Source organism: Mizuhopecten yessoensis, unplaced genomic scaffold (genome assembly GCF_002113885.1).
Source record: "Mizuhopecten yessoensis strain PY_sf001 unplaced genomic scaffold, ASM211388v2 scaffold716105, whole genome shotgun sequence".
NCBI classification, from domain to species: Eukaryota; Metazoa; Mollusca; class Bivalvia; order Pectinida; family Pectinidae; genus Mizuhopecten; species Mizuhopecten yessoensis.
This window is the reverse complement of record NW_018479950.1, coordinates 119,462-132,849: the sequence shown is the minus strand read 5'-3', so window position 1 is coordinate 132,849 and position 13,388 is coordinate 119,462. Positions and strand designations below refer to the sequence as shown.

The 13,388-nt window shown below is 36.5% G+C and overlaps 1 protein-coding gene across 3 annotated transcripts in view; it reads left to right on the top strand.

The window, feature by feature from the left end:
* The window catches only part of LOC110441718, a 42,962-nt gene that overhangs the window by 25,912 nt on the left and 3,662 nt on the right, over positions 1 to 13,388 (top strand). For 2 of the 3 annotated variants that reach the window (XM_021484941.1, XM_021484939.1), the window contains 17 exons: positions 505 to 639; positions 1,059 to 1,152; positions 1,302 to 1,372; positions 1,567 to 1,701; positions 3,632 to 3,722; positions 5,074 to 5,222; positions 5,737 to 5,871; positions 6,476 to 6,566; positions 6,921 to 7,414; positions 7,985 to 8,122; positions 8,495 to 8,585; positions 9,107 to 9,204; positions 9,674 to 9,781; positions 10,213 to 10,365; positions 11,365 to 11,461; positions 12,680 to 12,792; positions 12,947 to 13,009. In XM_021484941.1, the coding sequence (XP_021340616.1) occupies positions 505 to 639; positions 1,059 to 1,152; positions 1,302 to 1,372; positions 1,567 to 1,701; positions 3,632 to 3,722; positions 5,074 to 5,222; positions 5,737 to 5,871; positions 6,476 to 6,566; positions 6,921 to 7,414; positions 7,985 to 8,122; positions 8,495 to 8,585; positions 9,107 to 9,204; positions 9,674 to 9,781; positions 10,213 to 10,365; positions 11,365 to 11,461; positions 12,680 to 12,792; positions 12,947 to 13,009 (2,256 nt within the window). The remainder of the gene's footprint in view (positions 1 to 504; positions 640 to 1,058; positions 1,153 to 1,301; positions 1,373 to 1,566; positions 1,702 to 3,631; positions 3,723 to 5,073; positions 5,223 to 5,736; positions 5,872 to 6,475; positions 6,567 to 6,920; positions 7,415 to 7,984; positions 8,123 to 8,494; positions 8,586 to 9,106; positions 9,205 to 9,673; positions 9,782 to 10,212; positions 10,366 to 11,364; positions 11,462 to 12,679; positions 12,793 to 12,946; positions 13,010 to 13,388) is intronic. The other variant, XM_021484940.1, reaches the window with a different exon arrangement.

The following is a 13,388-nucleotide window of genomic DNA, read 5'->3' as shown; positions in this document are numbered from 1 at the left end:
ATGCCTGGTGTATAACTTACATCTCCAACATCGGTCTTACAGGACGATATTATTTAATTATTGCCTTCAAATCTGAAAAAAAAATCACCGCAAAAATTTACGGAAGCGGGACGATGCGTTTGTTTGGAGTCGCGCCATAATTCTATTTTCAGAAACACCCAGTCCTTCAACAAAAATCACGCGCTCCAAGGCAATATCGGTTTTTATCGGTGGACACGTGATGCATTCCTGGCCAATTAGTTGTCGGGAATAATATGAAAAAATAATAAACATATATATCACGTAATGCCTGGTGTAAAACTTATATCTGCAAAATGAGTTCAATGTACGACGGGTATACTTATTTTATATGATACTCCATCAACGTTTTTTGGAAGTAAAACTGTAATAGATATTATTTTTGGAGATAATGTTTATTACATATTGCTGCGATTCTACAAACGGTTCTCCTAAAACCCCTACGAAACTCTTTACATGTTTTTTTTATTTTTATTTTTTATACAGGATGCAAAATGTGACGTTTGTAAAGCTATCATTGAGATAATTGACAGATATTTGGATGCTAACCAGACAAGGGACGCCATCAACATTACAGTTTATGGACTGTGTGCTGATCTGCCAGGGGAGTTTCAAGTTATAGTAAGTTCTTATACAATGTCGACCAGCACTAAATATAAAGTGTATATATGGACTATGTACTGATCTGCCAGGAGCGTTCCAAGATATATTAAGTTCTTTTATCAAGTCAAAAACCAACTTACACACGATGTGTAATTTATTTGAGATGAAACAGAGTTTGATTGGTTTATCGAAATAATTTTCGACGGCATAAGCACGATGACCCCGACTGACCCTGATATGGCATGCAATTGATTATTACTGATGTCACGAATATGGCAATTTGTATTATATAACGATAACATGAACTGTTCTGTAACTTTTCTCGATTGGGAAAACATGGCCGATGATTCATCTGTAACCTGTGAAATAGATAATACTCCGTAGAATCGTATGTAAATGAGATATTCCACAGTGAAGATGTTGGTGTTTACTTACAGTGTAATGATGCTGCCCCACAAGTGGTGGTAGCAGTGGAGTCGGGACTGGACCCCACCACTGCATGCACTTTTGTCAAACTCTGCTCTGGAGGAGGTAAATATGATTTCTATTAAACTGAGGAATAATCATCTCGGATCGTGGACATTAAATATTAAGCTACAAATATAATCACTTTTACAGGTATACATAAAGTATAAACAACCAATAGATGTGCGTAGGTAATTGTTGCCTTCTGTTGACAGGCAGCTTTGAACTTTTGGGTGAAGAAATCGAAGACAGAGTCAAAGACGTTGAAGAGGATCTAGAAGTTGGGGTAAGATTGTCAATCATTAACCAGCAATGTTTTTTTTTTTTTAAATATTGACTTTTACTATTGATTTTTTTTTATTTTGTTAAAAATAAATGTAATGGTGGTAAGCATACTGATACAATTTCACTGGAAATAAAGCTAAGGTGTTAACAAGGATTCGTCTCCGGTACCTAAGATAAAGGATTATATAATTTCAGGATACTAAATGTGAACTGTGTAAGCTGGTGATCAATCTGATGGACCAGTACATCGGCCGTAATACGTCCGAAGAGGAAATCAACGGCACTGTCTACAAACTGTGCGACATGCTTCCAGGGGATATTAAATCCACAGTGAGATTACACACTAAAATATCTATCCACAGTGTCCCTTATACACTTTTAACCAGATTTTATTTTAAAAACTTTCTTTAGATTTCTTGACAAATTTCAAGGAACCCATTAATCAGCCAATAGCAAAAATACCGATTTAACTATATTTTATGTAGCAGACAGGGTTAGTCAATGGTAACCAAATAGCCCAGATGGTGCTTCTAGAGTTAGAGGCTAAGAGTTTAGAAAGCCTTTTTGGCCTTTTGTATTGTCCCCGCTAGAAAATATCATAAGAAATCTACTTTAAACTTCTTACTTTTAAATATTTAAAAACCAAAATTGTTTTCACAATTCAAGTTATAAAACAAAATAATTCAAACGAACTTTTTTTTTTCAATTCCTTGTTGACTTATCCCCGAAAAATCGGGGTTTTGTTGTGTTTGTTGAAGCTTAATTTTCTGAACAACAAGCCTTTTAAACGAAATACAAGATGTTTAATTTCAGTGTACATGTTGATTTCTGTGTACGTGTCTGATTTCCGTGTACATAATGATTTCTGCGTACGTGTTTGATTTCCGTGTACATGTTGATTTCTGTTTACGTGTTTGATTTCCGTGTACATGCTGATTTCTGTTTACGTGCTTGATTTCCGTGTACATGCTGATTTCCGTGTACATGTTGATTTCTGTGTATATGTTTGATTTCCGTGTACATGTTGATTTCGGTGTACGTGTTTGATTTCCGTGTACATGCTGATTTCTGTTTACGTGTTTGATTTCCGTGCACATGTTGATTTCTGAGTACGTGTCTGATTTCCGTGTACATAATGATTTCTGCGTACGTGTTTGATTTCCGTGTAAATGTTGATTTCTGTTTACGTGCTTGATTTCCGTGTACATGCTGATTTCCGTGTACATGTTGATTTCTGTGTACGTGTTTGATTTCCGTGTACGTGTCTGATTTCCGTGTACATGTTAATTTCTGTGTGCGTGTCTGATTTCTGTGTACGTGTCTGATTTCCATGTACATAATGATTTCTGCGTACGTGTTTGATTTCCGTGTACATGTTGATTTCTGTGTATATGCTTGATTTCCGTGTACATGTTGATTTCTGTGTATATGCTTGATTTCCGTGTACATGTTGATTTCGGTGTACGTGTTTGATTTCAGTGTACATGTTGATTTCTGTGTACATGTTTGATTTCCGTGTAGATGTTAATTTCTGTTTACCTGTCTGATTTCCGTGTACATGTTGATTTTGGTGTACGTGTTTGATTTCAGTGTACATGTTGATTTCGGTGTACGTGTTTGATTTCCGTGTGCATGTTGATTTCTGTTTACCTGTCTGATTTCCGTGTACATGTTGATTTCGGTGTACGTGTTTGATTTCCGTGTGGATGTTGATTTCTGTTTACGTGTCTGATTTCCGTGTACATATTGATTTCTGTGTACATGTTTAATTACCCTGTACATGTTGATTTCTGTGTACGTGTTTGATTTCCGTGTACATATTGATTTCTGTTTACGTGTTTGATTTCCGTGTACATGTTGATTTCTGTTTACGTGTCTGATTTCCTTGTACATATTGATTTCTGTGTACATGTTTAATTACCGTGTACATGTTGATTTCTGTGTACGTGTTTTATTTTCCATGTACATGTTGATTTCTCTGCATGTATTTGAGTCCCGTGTACATGCCTGATTTTCGTTTGTATGTTGATTTTCCATGTGCAAATGAAATCCTGTGTAAATGTTGATTTCCGTGTACATATTTTTAACAATGGAACCCGAACAGGAGAATAAGAACTGCCTCATCTGATATAGTCATGACCGTATTTTACATTAATTGTTTTGAAAAAATACGACAATATAGAATTTGACATGATTGAATGAACATATGTTAACCTTATTAGGTTTCATGAAAATAAAGACTGTGTATTTTACTTGGCAGTGTGATATGTTGGTACCTGAACTTGTGAAGGCTATAGACAGCGGATTCGAACCAGTCAGAGCATGTAGTGCCGTCAATCTCTGTGTTAATGGTAAGGACTCATGTTCTAATGGTAAGGACTAATGTTAAGTTAATGGTAAGGACTAATGTTAATGGTAAGGACTTATGTGCTAATGGTGCTAACGATAAGGACTAATGTGCTAATGGTAAGGACTTATTTGATAATTGTAATGACTAATGTGCTAATGGTTAGAACTAATGTGCTAGTGGTAAGGACTAATGTGATAATGGTATGGACTAGTGTGCTAATTGTTAGGACTAATGTGCTAATTGTTAGGACTAATGTGCTAATTATTAGGACTAATGTGCTAATTGAAAGGACTAGTGTGCTTATGGTAAGGACTAGTGTGCTTATGGTAAGGACTAATGTGCTAATGGTAAGGACTAATTTGATAATGGTAAGGACTAATGTTCTAATGGTAAGGACTAATGTGCTAATGGTAAGGACTAATGTTCTAATGGTAAAGACACATTTGATCATGGTAAGGACTAAAGCGCTAATGGTAAGGACTAATGTGCTAATGGTAAGGGCATATGTGCTAATGGTAAGGACTTATGTGCTAATGGTAAGGACTAATTTGATAATGGTAAGGACTAATACGCTAATGGTAAGGACTAATGTGCTAATGGTAAGGACTAATGCGCTTATGGTAAGGACTAATGTGCTAATGGTAAGGACTAATGTGCTTGTGGTAAGGACTTATGTGCTAATGGTAAGGACTTATGTGCTAATGGTAAGGACTATTGTGCTAACGCTAAGGACTTATGTGCTGATGGTAAGGACATATGTGCTAATAGTAAGGACTAATGTGCTAATGGTAAGAACTAATGTTATCATGGTAAGGACTAATGTGCTAATGGTAAGAACTAATGTTCTCATGGTAAGGACTTATGTGCTAATGGTAAGGACTAATGTGCTAATGGTAAGGACTAATGCGCTAATGGTAAGGACTAATGTGCTAATGGTAAGGACCAATGTGCTTATGGTAAGGACTGATATCCTAATGGTAAGGACATATGTGCTAATGGTAAGGACTAATGTGCTGATGATAAGAACTAATGTTCTAATGGTAAGGACATATGTGCTAATGGTAAGGACTTATGTGAACATGGTAAGGACTAATATTCTAATGGTAAGGACATATGTGCTAATGGTAAAGACTAATGTGCTGATGGTAAGGACATATGTGCTAATGGTAAGGACTAATGTGCTGATGGTAAGGACTTATGTGCTAATGGTAAGGACATATGTGCTCATGGTAAGGACTAATAATGGTAACAAAGTTTTGTTGTTTTTAACGATTTCTGAAAACCATGTTTCAAACCTGCCTCTTTTACTTCACTGCTGTGCATTGAGCTATACTTCCTTAACATTTTCCTAGGAACCATAGCCGAAATGTATGAGGAGGAAGAGGAGGAACCTTTACCACAACAGAGGCCAGCACTGGAAGGATTTGAAGGAATCAGAGCAGAGATAGAAAAAACCATCATGAAGGATGTCGAGGGTTTCGGGGTAAACATCTTTAATTCAGTTAGTATTATTCAACAGTACAGGTCTGTTTCATGATGGTCATTGAGAAATAAAGATACAGCAACTCGCTCTGGATAATAACGTATAACACAGTTCAGTTTCTGATTATTACTCAAATTTAAAAGAAAGATTATGAGCAGCTCCCTCATTTGTGCACATGCGGGTTTATGCTTATTTAAGGTTCAACTCTAAGATGGTTACTTTTTGTCTGTTGTCTGTGAAGCATTATACATTGTAATTTGTAATGACTATTCAGAACAGTTAACACAGATCATTGCATAAACAGCACTTTAAGATCATATTACAGTTATATAGAAACAGCTTATATGAAGTCCGAAAAGCTGTTTTAAAACAAACGGCAATGCCATGTTGTACAGAAGACCATGTAATTGTTTACCATTGAACATGTTCTTTTGGAAATAAGCCTTGCTGTGGATGTATTGACTTATGGATTGTAGAAATCTGAACAAGGTAGCATGTCTAGTGCTTACTACAGTGCACCTTTCTTGTTTAGGATGACTCGTGCGATCTCTGTGAGTATGTTATCAACCTCTTTGACAAGTACATTGAAAAGAACTCATCTCAAGTTGCACTCAATAACACGGTATACGAGCTTTGTGGCTTCCTACCTGGGGATATCAAGGCCATGGTAAGTACCAATGTCAAAGCCATGTGAATTAAAAATGTTTAGGTCACAGTATGTCAAGCCCACAGTTGGTCTAAGACCACGGTGTATACTAATGACAAGGTCACAATAAAAATTGTAATGAAACTGACTAAATATTAAGGTGACTGTAAATACCAATACTAATGTCGAGGTCGCTAACAATTCATTCCAAGGCCACAGTAATAACTATGGTTACACGTATTGTAAAGTACTTACTTATGTTGAGGTTACATAAGTCGCTGAGATCAAGGTAGTTATAAGTACTTACTTATGTTGAGGTTACATAAGTCGCTGATATCAAGGTAGTTATAAGTACTTACAACTGGGTCACTGAAACAGTATGTGTACCTCTGTCAACGTTAGTATAAGCATGGCTATGAAGGAGTCAGTAACAAACATTTGAAGGTAAATAACATCTTAGTAAACTCCAGTACTACCGGGTTGGGAGTGGGATGATAATGTGAATTACACAGTAAGTAATAAAGTCGCCAGAACCGGTCAAAGTCTCTGTGGATAACAATTAATGCTATAATATAATACAACAAAGTGTACTCAATCCAATACTACGTGTTTGTTTATCTGACAGTGTAACACGATGGCGTCCCAGCTGGTCAAGGCTTTGGACAGCGGATTTGACCCTCTCAGAGCATGCCAAGCGGTCAAGCTCTGTACTAATGGTAAGAACACCTCATCTGTTAACGTTTGCTACAATCTGCATACATGGTAGGAACACTCGATTTTTTAATTCTAACTTCAAACTTCTAGATTTTTTTGTATTCATTCTATGATTAAGGTCCGAAAATAACCTGAGCTTTCACATAATTTATAATTCATTTAGCATTTTATAATTATATAAAAATCTTTTTATTAACATTATTGAAAGTGAATAAAAAGTGACCTTCAGAGGATTAAATGTAATTCGAATGATGAAGTGGATTGAATAAAATAAAAATAAAAATAAAAGACAACGTTATTAAGTTACTAACAACACAAATGGGCTAGAATATATTAAAATATATTTGTATTTAAAGGTACAAGTGAAATCATTTTGGAACCTGGATTGGCCGAGGTAGAGCCAATTATTGAGCCCAAAAGTCAAGAAGCGGTTGAGCCAAGAGAAGAGGAGATGGAGCCAAGAGGTGAGGAGATGGAGCCAAGAGGTGAGCAGGTTGAGCCAAGAGACGAGGAGGTGGAGCCAAGAGGTGAGGAGGTGGAGCCAAGAGGTGAGCAGGTAGAACCTAGAGGTGAAGAGGAGGAACCCAGAGCTGAGGAGGAGGAGGAGGAGCCCAGTGGTGAAGAGGAGGAGCCTAGAGATAAGGAGGTAGAGCCTCGTGGTGAGGAGGTGGAGGAACCCAGAGTTGAAGAGGAGGAACCAGAGGTCGAACAGGTCGAAGTTGAGGTACTTCCTGAGGAGGAACACACCATTGAGTTGCAAGAACCGGAGGAAGATATAGTAAACACACACGTAGACTATAACGCTTATTTTATTGTTGAGGAAATGGAACCAGAAGAAAAAAATGTGGGGGTACGTAATTTATTTTTTAATTGTTGTTTCACTTGCTGTGAGAATCATTCGTCCATGCAGTTGTCTATAATTGGCATGCTATATATATACGCCAATGTTAAAGGTGCAACCCCCTGTTTGAGTGTGACCAAGGATAACGGTTGGTGCACATGTTACGAGTAAGGTTTAGGGAATAGGGTTTGTTTTAATGGAAGGACTGTTCAAAATCTATTCATATTCTTCATTAGTTAAAGCATTGTTATGTAGTGTATATGTCGCGGCCCACTTTAACCAACTACTAAAGATACATGTAGGTAGCAATGTTCACAGTTCAATCACTCAACACTTATCGCTATTTCATCTCATTTTTCTAATGAAATCAATTAAATACGCTGGCACACTAGAGTCTTATCAGAGCTTTATTCAGATTAAAAGCTATGGTTGTCAAACAGGTGACATTCACCAGCTTGTTATAGAATCAGCTGAAGAGATGTAACAGGATTACATATAACTTACGTGTAAGTTTACTGTTTGTTAATATAAGAGTCAGTTTGATAATTGTGCAGTCGAAATTTGGATATTTTGTTGCAGGCTGATGCTCGTTGTGAACTGTGTGAACTTATGATTGGTATGCTGGACCGCTACATACAGGGGAACGCAACCAAGCAGGAGATCAATGAAACAGTATACTCTCTCTGTACAGTACTTCCTTCACAACTAAAGAAGGAAGTGAGTTGTCATTTACTTCTTGTGGTCTTTCGCCGTATACAGAAGGAACCATCGAGTATACTATACATAACACGTGGTCTGTCCTAATACAATGGTGTCCTGATATATAAAGTATGCGGTGTACCAAGATATAAAATCAGTTGTAAGATAGTATATAAAACAAGAAGGTTCTGTATTTTTTCCTCATTTTGTTGTCATTTAGAATAAAAGGAAATAATTGCTACACATAACTCCCCATTTTGTTCTCCCAATTAGTACTGTAAGAACAGTACTGTAAGAATTGAAATGACGTTGTTTAAGATATCATTACCACGGTAATTTTGGTTTGAAAAAATACATTTCGTATTTCTGTATGTTGATATTTCTTTTTAGTGTCTAGTCATTGCACCCAAAGTTGTGAACACAATAAAAGAAGGTTTGAATCCAGAAACAACATGCATAATGGCAAACTTCTGTGTGAATGGTAAGTTACCGACGACAAGTATACAAACCAACGTCTGTGTAAATGATAAGGCTATACTGTTAAACGGAACTGCTTTCACCATGTTTTATATGATCACAGGGAATTCATCATAGGGTAGAAACATTTTAAAGTCTGTCAGATACCGGGATCACGTGAAATATCATTGGTCTAATTAAAAACGGGATGACACATTTAGAAATACGTATTCTACAGTGGAGAAAAAAAGAAAGTAAGTGCATGGGTGGGTGGTGGAGAGTCTGACGCCACAATATGCTATATTTACAACAGGTACAGGCATCATCATTGTGTGTGGACATTTTAGTTACTCCTTGACAATATCGAACACACAGTCACATATCTTATACCGGCATTTATTGTAAATAAGCTCATATTTCATTTAGAAAAACTATCTGTTAAGAAGGTATATCTTATAATTTATCTATGTGATAAATATAGATATGTATATCATTGTTTAAACTAACATACATGAGAAAAATCAATGATGCCTCTACTTTATCTAGGTACTGAGCTCGAGTTCCCACTTCAAGTACCTGGTCTTACGTGTGAAGCCTGTCACAGCCTTGTTGAACTGACCAACCCTGAAACATATGATGTGGAGGTAGGTTTCCACCTGTAACTGTCCTGATGATAATTAGTACTGTCATAAACCTATTTATGAGAGACAAAGACAACTTCAGTAAAGTTTGTTTCTAAAATACCCCCTTTTTGAGATGCCTCTCGTCTTTTTAGACCATTTAATCAAAGTCTGTCTAGAGAGCCCCCTTGTGATGGTTCACTAGAGAAATGAATACTAGTACAGTAAAACCTATCTAGAGAGACCCCTCTCGTGATGGTCCCCTTTTAAAATGACTATAGAAAAACCTGTCTATAGACACCCCGGAATGATTCACCTCTTTTGGAATGATGATATTAAAACCTTTCTAGAAAAACCCCTTTGTGACAGTCCAGCTCTTTTGAGATTGTTGCAATAAAACTTGTCTAGACAGACCTCCCGTTCCTCGCTTGTGATTGGCAAAGTGAAACTCTTCCATCACATCTAACAAACTTCCTGTTGTGTTTGTGTACAGGCCGCTGACAAAATTTGTGGTGCATCATGTCCTCGCAGACATCGACGATCAGCGTCAGACACACCGCTCCTTTCCCTGATACAGGAGGCGTCCGTAGTCAGACAGGAGGTAAGTGATCAGGGTTTGGGATAAACACCTGTTAACCAGTATTATCTGATCGTCAGTGAGGAGGTAAGTGATCTGATAGTTAGGATATCTACCTGTTAACCAGTATTACCTGATCGCCAGTGAGGAGGGAAGTGATCTGATAGTTAGGAGATAAACACCTGTTAACCAGTATTATCTTATCGTCAGTGAGGAGGTAAGTGATATGTTAGTTTGGAAATAAACACCTGATGATAGTGTCATTGCACATTACTCGAACATAGTCAGTAGTAAACAAACGTGTGGAATTAACCTGTCACTATTCAAGCAGAGGTAGAAAAGATCTTACATTAACAAGCTCAAGCCTGTTGGAAAAAAGTGAAAACTTCTTTTTTCCTTGCTGCTGTTGTGCTATTATATATATGTAGCCAAGATAATCTGTTCTATTTTTGCAGGTGTTACGCGGAGATCCTGCATGGAACTGTGATGTTTGTGAATTTGTGGTTAAGGCAGTCAATGTCATGTTGACAGACAATAAGACCATGGACGAGGTCGTAGGTCACCTGATGAAACTCTGCAGCTACTTTCCCGCTCCCTACGTTCATAAGGTGATTATTTATATCAAATTACAAATGTAATATTCTTTTTATCAATCAGTGGTTCATACCAACATATCTTTCTCAAACGGTGACATACATCAAAACATCTTTATTATATATATACATCATAATATGTATTTAGTCGTTGGGTGTACCGTAATTTTCGTTCAGTTGCTCTTTGGCAAAAAATAAGTTTATTCATATTTAGTGGTTGGGTGAACATAAATGTTTTCATTTATTAGAAGGATGTACATATATATATGTGGTGGCAGTCTATATATCAATATGTTTATTTAGTGGTTTTCTGTATATAAATATGTGTATCTAGTGGCAGTCTGTATACTATTATGTTTATTTAGTGGTTTTCTGTATATAAACATGTTTATCTGGTTGTTTTCTGTATACTACTATGTGTATCTAGTGGCAGTCTGTATATAAATATGTGTATCTAGTGGCAGTCTGTATATAAATATGTGTATCTAGTGGCAGTCTGTATACTAATATGTTTGTTTAGTGGTTTTCTGTATATAAATATGTTTATCTGGTGGTTTTCTGTATACTAATATGTTTATTTAGTGGCAGTCTGTATATCAATATGTGTATCTAGTGGCAGTCTGTATACTAATATGTTTGTTTAGTGGTTTTTCTGTATATAAATATGTGTATCTAGTGGCAGTCTGTTTACTTATATGTTTATTTAGTGGTTTTCTGTATATAAATATGTTTATCTGGTGGTTTTCTGTATACTTATATGTTTATTTAGTGGTTAGGTAATAGTACATACATATATAAGTATATTTAGTGCCTTGGAGTACATTAATATGTATATCAAGTGATAAAGATAACATACACTTGCTTATTGAATGGTTGACTACACTTAAAATATGTTTATTTAGCTACTGAGATGTGAACATAGCACCCTTTATAATTTGTAAAATAACTCTAAAGCGCTTTACATCATATTGATAATAGTATTAGTTATAATTGTGAAACCAAAATGGCTTTTAGTGTGAGGACTCAGTATTAGATGTCGTGGGCGAGTTTGACAAGGGCCTTGATGTTATGGAATTCTGTAACAGTGAAAATGGAAACATGTGTGGTCAAGGTAAGTAGTATCACCTTACTGGTTACAGTATCTCACCTGGCTGTAGTATAGTAAATATCTCATCTGGCTGTAGTACAGTAGATATCTCACCTGGTTGTAGTACAGTAAATATTTTTTACCTGGCTGTAGTATAGTAAATATTTCACCTGACTGTAGTACAGTAAATATTTCACCTGGCTGTAGTATAGTAAATATCTCACCTGGCTGTAGTACAGTTAATATCACCAGGCTGTTGTACAGAAAATATCTCACCAGGCTGTAGTGTATTAAATATCTCACCAGGCTGTAGTACAGTAAATATCTCACCAGGCTGTAGTACAGTAAATATCTCACCTGGCTGTAGTACAGTAAATATCTCACCTGGCTGTAGTATAGTAAATATCTCACCTGGCTGTAGTAAAGTAAATATTTCACCACGCTATAGTACAGTAAATATCTCACCAGACTGTAGTACAGTAAATATCTCACCAGACTGTAGTATAGAATATATTTCACCAGGCTGTAGTACAGTAAATATCTCACCTGGCTGTAGTACAGTAAATATTTCACCTGGCTGTAGTGCAGTAAATATCTCACCTGCCTGTAGTACAGTAAATATTTCACCTGGCTGTAGTATAGTAAATATCTCACCTGGCTGTAGTACAGTTAATATCACCAGACTGTAGTACATTAAATATCTCACCAGGCCGTAGTACAGTAAATATCTCTCCAGGCTGTAGTACAGTAAATATCTCTCCAGGTTGTAGTACAGTAAATATCTTTCCAGGCTGTAGTACAGTAAATATTTCACCAGGCTGTAGTACAGTAAATATTTCACCAGACCGTAGTACAGTAAATATCTCACCAGACTGTAGTATAGTTAATATCTCACTTGGATTTAATACAGTAAATATCTCATCAGGCTGTAGTACATAGTAGATCTGATAAGTGTTAGAGGGGAGGGTTAGAGTACTTGTTCCTGTGATTGTTCCGTCATTTAAATATTTATTTGTGAAACAATCGGAATACGTTTTTTTGTGCCAAAATACATATTGTTGTTTGGAGACATGTTTGTCTCCCTTCACGCATAAATATATATCTTGCTAGATAATTGTCTCATAGAAATAATTATATCGTAAAATAAAGAAATTACAAAATACATGTGTCGTTTAAATAAATATCTCTTATTCTCTGATTGACAGTAATGAGGATGTCCGTTTTGAACGTTGTTTGTTGTAGGTTCCCAGGACGTGGAGCTGTTGTTTGACACGCTAGGAAAGCCCGAGGATTGGGAGTGTAATATCTGTAAGAACACACTGTCCACCATGAACTCTTTATTAGACCAAGACTATGTGAGTACTGCTTTCTCAAAATGATAAAATGATTCTATATCTACCGGGAATTTCACGAACTACAATATGATGATTCAACATTACCTTGCTATCTATTTTTAGTTTTGACTGTAATGCTTTAGTTTCTTCATGAAATGATTCCTTTTATTTACAGGAGCACATCAAGATGTACATGGGCAGTGTTTGTGAAAGGCTATCTGCTCCACACAACAAGCAGGTAATTAAAGGCGTTATTTTCACCCTAATTATGTGCATCAGCAGCGTTTTGCTATGAGTCCTTTGTTATGAGCGACTGTCTACTCTGTACAAACAACTCAGTCCTTTGTTATGAGCGACTGTCTGCTCTATACAACCAACTCGGTCCTTTGTTATGAGCGACTGTCTGCTCTATACAACCAGCTCAGTCCTTTGTTATGAGCGACTGTCTACTCGCTACAACCAACTCAGTCCTTTGTTATGAGCGACTGTCTACTCTATACAACCAACTCAGTCCTTTGTTATGAGCGACTGTCTGCTCTATACAACCAGCTCAGTCCTTTGTTATGAGCGACTGTCTACTCTATACAACCAACTCAGTCCTTTGTTATGAGCGACTG